We start from the raw sequence: 6,635 nt of genomic DNA, 5'->3' as shown, positions 1-6,635 counted from the left end.
GAACCAAAAATGCTAACGAGAGTGTTCTGCAAAAGTGAAATTTAAACAAATTTTCAACCATACTAGGTTTGGTCTCTGCTGTTTGCTTTAAAGACTGAAAAACACTTGGGCTAAACCTTCAATAAAAATATTAAGTCTTGCAATTAAAATTTAAACTCAAAATACTCCACCAGTAAAATTACTTCAACTTTTATTGTGTGCTTGAAAGTTTTCACAAGATGGATAGGAAAAAAGTATTCCACCAAAATCTAAAGAGTAATGACGAATCTCCTCTTTGTGCCAGTTCATTAAATTGCCTAATGGCAACTACGGATAAGTAAATGCCTTTAACCCGAACGGTTTTGCTCTTTAAACGAATGACGGGCAACAGAGACTGAAAAAGTGTATCCCCAGGAATTCGAGAGGGACGATGAATTGTAATGGTACCGCCAAGAGGGGAGGCTCCTGCCCCCTGAATAGAACCAGGGAGCAGAGCCGCTCCGGGTGGGCGGTAGGGGCTTCAGGGCCGCGGAGGGGATCCCCTCAGGGCGGGCAGTCTCCTCGCCCGCCGCAGGCAGGAGTGCGGGGGACCGAAACCCTGTAGTTTGCAGCGTCCGGCAGCGGGTCAGCGCCCAGCGAGCGGCTCCCCAGCTCCCAGGAGGATGCGGACCCGGGACGCCCCTGTGAGCTAGCTGCGCCTGGCTGACACGAGGCGCTCACAAAACAAAGCAAGGACTTCGGGGAGGGCGCGGCCGCGGGGCCGAGCGCGCAGATCGCTCCGGACCCGGGCACCGCCTGCGAGACGCGCCGACCAGCAGGGAAGGGTTCGCGCTAGGCGGCGCCCGGATCCAGTCGGCCAGGGTGAGCGTCCGGCCCGCGTCCCCGCCACGCCCGCTGCGTTCCCCTTTCCTCTGCGGCGGGCCGAGAGATAACCCCGCCCGAGGAGCCCCGGCGCCCGCGCCCCATGCGGGTCGCACTGGAATTCGCAGCCCCTCTCGGGTCTCCGGGGCACATTTTGCAGTCTGGGTGGCAACGCACTTGCTCCAGGACCAGCTGCTGCCCCGCCGCGGCGGAGGCGCGGACTTTTCTTTTGGGGGGTAAGATGGCAGGTCCCGGGAAACAAAGGAAACTTGGGCCCGGCCCCCAGCGCGGCGTGTGTGGCTCGCGTGTGTGCCCCGGGTCCTGTGTGGAGTCGCTGGGCGCCTGTGCCAGCCTGCCCGCAGCCCGGAGCCGGCGCGGGGAAACCAGCCGGGTAACAGCAGCCGGCGGCGTCCGCCCACCTGCGGCGGCGCCCGCCCGGGGGGCTACCTCGCGGGCCGGACCGGCAGCGGCGGTGGCGGTGGCGGTGGCGGCGGCGGGGGAGGGGGCGCGGGGAGCCCAGAGCAGGGCGGGGAAGGCTGGGAGGCGGCGGGCGGCGGCGGAGGGGAGCCGGGGTGGGCGGGCGGCGCCACGTCACGGCTATTGTGGCTGTCCTGGTATATAAGGTCCCGCTGGCTCGCCGCGCTCCCCACCTTGCCTGCGCCCGCCCGGAGCCAGAGGTTCTTCAGGCACCCAGCATCCAGCGAGACGCGCAGCGCACCGACGGAGGGGACATGGGCAGAGCAATGGTGGCCAGGCTTGGGCTGGGGCTGCTGCTGCTGGCATTGCTGCTACCCACGCAGGTGAGGCCCTGGCGCCCGGCGGGGCTCGAGGGCCGTGCCCGGGGTGGGGGCGGGGGAGATGGACCAGGTCCCGGGGGACCGTCCTGCGTCCCTACTTCGGGCCACAGACAGGGACCGGGAGAGAATCTTGCTTAGCTGACCAGGGGAGAGGGCCATGTGGACCCCATTTTTCCACTCCCTTGCGTGCTGCCCCCTCCGGTCCCACGGCCCTGGGAACAATGCAGCTCCGCGCGCGGGCTGAGAGGACTCTGCCCCACCCCAGGTTGCACGCTGTCCCTTCCCAGGCGGCCAGGTGCCTGCTTCCCACTTTCACCCAGAGGCCCGAGGTGCCCGCAGGGATTAGCGCCTGGAGAGCTCAGGCTCCCGGGCGACGTCGTCGCTGGGTCCCCTGAGGACCCGCTTCCCACTACGAGTGTCTTCGCGCTCCCCGAGCTCTACACAAAGAGAGGCGACCGTCCCTTTCGGGGAGGGCTGCTCACGCCCATCCTCCACCCTCGGAGTTGGATTGGGGATCCCGGAGAAGCTACGGCTATCTGGCTCTTTTTAAATCCCAATCCCGGGAGGTTCGGCGCTGGAGCCGAGGCGGGGACCCTCTCCTGACGCTGCGCTCTCTGCGAGGCAATCTTTCACGTCCATTGCTTGTCATCTTAGGATCCCCATGTTATTTTAGCCCAGATTGGCTAGTTCTGGGGAGGCAGCATGGTGGGACGATTCTGTCCCGAGTCCCCGCCAGGCTTTGTCCGGGTCGCCGCTACCAGCGCCTTCTCCCCAGACCCTCTATCCGGGGAATCTCGCCCGGGGTGCGGGTACCGGGGACCGCGCATAGCTGCCTCGAGGGTGGATGGATGCACGGTGCCGGCGAGGGAGACCGGGGGCTGGGCCGGGGAGACCCTAGCGGGGGCGGGGGCGAAGAAGGTACGTTTGTCTGGGGCAGTTCGGGTTTGGAGGATGGGAGTGATGGCGCTCCAGCGCCTTCGGTTGGGGTTAATAGAGGACTGTCTTTGGGGCTTCTCCCCCAAAAGTTGGGCGCGCTGGGTCCTCCGTCCCCAGACATCGAACATCTAGGCTCACCTGGGAGTGCAGCCTGAAAATGTGGAGCGCTCTTCCCCACCGCGGGCCGGGTAACCGTACGCTATTGTCTTCTCCCAGTCCGCTGCGCTCCCAAGCCTTCCTCAATTCTTTGATGGGGGAGGGGCGCGGCCGCGAGAAATCGGCCCCCTCCACTCCCCGCCCCATCTTCTCTCCCACCAGATTTTTTCCTCCAACATTGTAAGTGAGAAGTTTTAATAATGCGAATAAATCTAGCTTGGGAGAGAAAATTTTGTTTAGTGTCAGTTTAATAAACATAAATTTTTGTTGGTATAGAGGATCTTTAGATCCTCAGATTGATACACCGGGTTTTAAAAAGAAAATATCACCTGCTGCACTAAAACTAATTGTATGAATAAAGAACAGATTACTTTCAGAGATCCCAAACAAGGTATCCAAAACAGGCACCCTGTTTTAAGTAAATTACCATATTAATGCTTTTCTTTATTGGGAGTGCCGTTTCCTGATGGGACACACTAAATCTTGCACACAGTAGGTGCCCAATAAATAAATTTGACTTGATACAGATTTTTTTGTTGTTGTCACTAATCTATTTTGGATAGAATTTGTACATTTCTGTAGTCAATATTTGTTTAATGACCTTATGGATTTTACAACAAAAGGAGCTGGTGCTGATGTAGGAGGGCTTTATCTTTGGATTAATAGGCAGCCAAATGTACATGGGGCCCAGACTCTCGCCTGGTGCCACGTCCTCCCTCCCGCCTGTAATCAGAAGCCCTTGTAAACCCTCCCTTGCAGTGAGGGCTGAAAACTCCGATCTGCCTTTGTTCCATGACAAAGGAGAGATTATCACGTGCCCTACTGGACTGTGCATTTCGTGGCTTGAAAAATCAGTGGTGAATGATGCCACTCAGACGCTGGGACACTGGGAGAACCTTGGTTCTTGGCCACAGCACTGAACTTAGTGACCAGTGAGGCTGCTGCTGGTGAAACTTAACACCATACCCTCTCGTTGTCTTTTGTGAAATCGTTCCGACCTCATGGTGTTTTCTTAAAGTCATTCTGCCCTAAAGGAAAGACTCATTTTCTCTTTCAATTTAAAACAAATATTGTGGCCATTTTTTAGAAGAATTATTTCAAATTTCAAGGGAGAAGATAAGACTGTAGTTCCCCCTTAAGGAAAAGGCTAAGTTTCCAAGGCTATATTAAATGAGTATGTGAAAGTTACCCAGCAAATCCAGGATAGACACTGACCCAATTAATTCTAGTTCCATAAGTCTCAGTTACAATATTTAAAAATCCCCATTTTTTTGTGCAACTTTAAAATCTCTCCCTTTCTGGGAAAATAGACCTTATTGCAATGCCATTAAGTCAATATAATCTTGGAAACCGAATTAGTTAACTTGGTCCTTTTTTCCTTTGCAAAGAAATAAAAACAAGAGTTATAGTTATTGAATAACTTTTTTGTTCTTGTTGCCACTTGGCATTTTTGAGGCATCTCTAGGTAGTTTGTTTTGAAACTAAAGAGAATGACCTTGGTGGGCTGAGCAAGAATTTAGAATTTAATGATGTTGGGTAAGAACAATGGTAAGAGAGCAATCTAAGAATATATCACCTACTTTAATTTTATATTAGAGTATGCGGAGGTAGCTGTGATGTGGAAATTTATCCATGTAACTTTTTATGTATTTTAGATTTATTCCACTGGAGCGACTTCTACACCACTTTCAAGTACCTCCTCCCAGAATACTTCGACTACCCCAAATCCAGCTAATACCACCACCAAGGCGGTTGGTGGTGCCCTGCAGTCAACAGCCAGTCTCTTCGTGGTCTCACTCTCTCTTCTACATCTCTACTGTTAAGAGACTCAGGCCAAGAAACATCTTCTAAACTTCCCCATCTTCTAAACCCAATCCAAATGGCGTCTTGGCAAGGAAAAACAGGTCTTCATTGAATCTACTAATTCCACACCTTTTATTAACACAGAAAATGTTGAGAATCCCAAATTTGATCTGCTTGAAGAACATGTGAGAGGTTTGACTAGATGATAGATGCCAATGTTAAATCTGCTGGTGTTTCATGTACAAGATGAAGGAGAGGCAACATCCAAAATAGCTTAAGACATGATTTCCTTGAATGTGGTTTAAGAAATATGGACGCTTAATCCTACCTTGAAAATAAGAGTAGTAATAAAGGGTGTGATTGTGGAATGGAGATTCAGTTTTCATTTGGTTCATTAATTCTATAAGGTCATAAAACAGGTAATATAGAAAGCTTCCATGATTCTGTTTATATGTACATTAGAAGGAACTTCCAGGTGTTAACTGTAATTCCTCAATGTATTGTTTTGACAGCACTAATTTAATGCTTATATACTCTAGATGAAATTTTACATTGTTGAACTATTGCTGTTCTCTTGGGAACTGAACTCACTTTCCTCTTGAGGCTTTGGATTTGACATTGCATTTGACTTTTTACGTAGTAATGGACATGTGCCAGGGCAATGATGAATGAGAATCTACCCCCAGGTCCAAGCATTCTGAGCAACTTTTGATTATCCATATAGAGTCAAATGGTAGGCATCTCCTATCATCTATTTCCATTCAACAAGAGCACTACATTCATTTAGCTAAACAGATTCCAAACAGTAGAATTCTATTGACCGCGATTAATTTCAAAATACTTATTATTATTATTATTATTTTTTAGATGGAGTCTCACTTTGTTGCCCAGGCTGGAGTGCAGTGACGTGATCTCAGCTCAGTGCACCCTCTGCCTCCTGGGCTCAAGCAATTCTCCTGCCTCAGCCTCCCAAGTAGCTGGGATTACAGGCATCTGCCACCATGCCTGGCTAATTTTTGTAATTTTACTGGAGACAGGGTTTCACCATGTTGCCCGGGCTGGTTTCGAACTCCTGACCTCAGGTGATCCACCTGGCTTGGTCTCCCAAAGTGCTGGGATTATAGGCTTGAGACCCCGCACCCAGCTGTCAACATGCTTTTTATATCTGCATATGTTGAATACTTTTTACAATTTAAAAAAATGATCTGTTTTGAAGGCAAAATTGCAAATCTTGAAATTAAAAAGGCAAAAATGTAAAGGAATCAAAACCGTAAATCAAGTATTTGGGAAGTGAAGACTGGAAGCTAATTTGCATTAAATTCACAAAAACTTTTATACTCTTTCTGTATATACTTTTTTTTCTTTAAACAGTTATGGATCAGAATAGCCACATTTGGAACACTTTTTGTTATCAGTCAATATTTTTAGATAGTTAGAACCTGGTCCTAAGCCTAAAAGTGGGCTTGATTCTGCAGTAAATATGTTACAACTGCCTCGACACACAGAAACCTTTTTAAAAATAGACACTCCCCGAAGTCTTTTGTTCGCATGGTCACACACTGATGCTTAGATGTTCCAGGAATCTAATATGGCCACAGTAGTCTTGATGACCAAAGTCATTTTTTTCCATCTTTAGAAAACTACATGGAAACAAACAGATTGAACACATCTGAAGCTACTGTGTGTGTGAATGAACACTCTTCTGCTTTATTCCAGAATGCTGTACATCTATTTTGGATTGTATATTGTGTTTGTGTATTTATGCTTTGATTCATAGTAACTTCTTATGTTATGGAATTGATTTGCATTGAACACAAACTGTAAATAAAAAGAAAGAAATGGCTGAAAGAGCAATCTTGCATTTTAAGTTTTTCCAGTATGAGGAATACTTTGTGGGTAATCATGGTTCTATGAGCCTGTTAAAATTTTTAAAAATAATTAACAAATTTTTGGGATTTTTTTTGGAGAGACAGGGTTTTACCATGTTGTCCAGGCTGGTCGTGAACTCCTGGGCTCTAGTGATCTTCCTGCCTTGTCCTCCCAAAGTGTTGGGATTACAGGCATGAGCCACCACTCCTGGCCCCAAGTCTGTTAATTTAAACC

At 49.4% G+C, this 6,635-nt stretch overlaps 1 protein-coding gene across 2 annotated transcripts; it reads left to right on the top strand.

Moving 5' to 3' along the window:
- The first annotated feature begins 581 nt into the window (after window positions 1-581).
- Window positions 582-6,386, top strand: CD24 (CD24 molecule). Of its 2 annotated transcripts, none has more exons than XM_033234750.1 (3): window positions 582-840; window positions 1,464-1,640; window positions 4,385-6,386. In XM_033234750.1, the coding sequence occupies exons 2-3, from the start codon at window positions 1,572-1,574 to the stop codon at window positions 4,550-4,552; spliced, it is 237 nt and encodes a 78-aa protein (XP_033090641.1). In that variant the 5' UTR covers window positions 582-840; window positions 1,464-1,571; the 3' UTR covers window positions 4,553-6,386. The 2 variants fall into 2 exon arrangements, with proteins under 2 accessions (XP_033090641.1, XP_033090640.1); XM_033234749.1 differs by having other exon boundaries at window positions 588-1,076.
- The last annotated feature ends 249 nt before the right edge of the window (window positions 6,387-6,635 follow it).

The sequence above is a fragment of the Trachypithecus francoisi genome, unplaced genomic scaffold (genome assembly GCF_009764315.1).
Source record: "Trachypithecus francoisi isolate TF-2019V2 unplaced genomic scaffold, Tfra_2.0 Lachesis_group15, whole genome shotgun sequence".
Taxonomy (NCBI): Eukaryota; Metazoa; Chordata; class Mammalia; order Primates; family Cercopithecidae; genus Trachypithecus; species Trachypithecus francoisi.
The sequence above is the reverse complement of the archived record's forward strand: the minus strand, read 5'-3'. Positions and strand labels throughout refer to the sequence as shown.

Bases quoted from the DNA above. Each gene is read 5' to 3' on its own strand.
- CD24 (XM_033234750.1), top strand. From the start codon at position 1,572: ATGGGCAGAGCAATGGTGGCCAGGCTTGGGCTGGGGCTGCTGCTGCTG. The intron at 1,641-4,384 runs GTGAGGCCCTGG...TATGTATTTTAG, and splicing joins CATTGCTGCTACCCACGCAG to ATTTATTCCACTGGAGCGAC.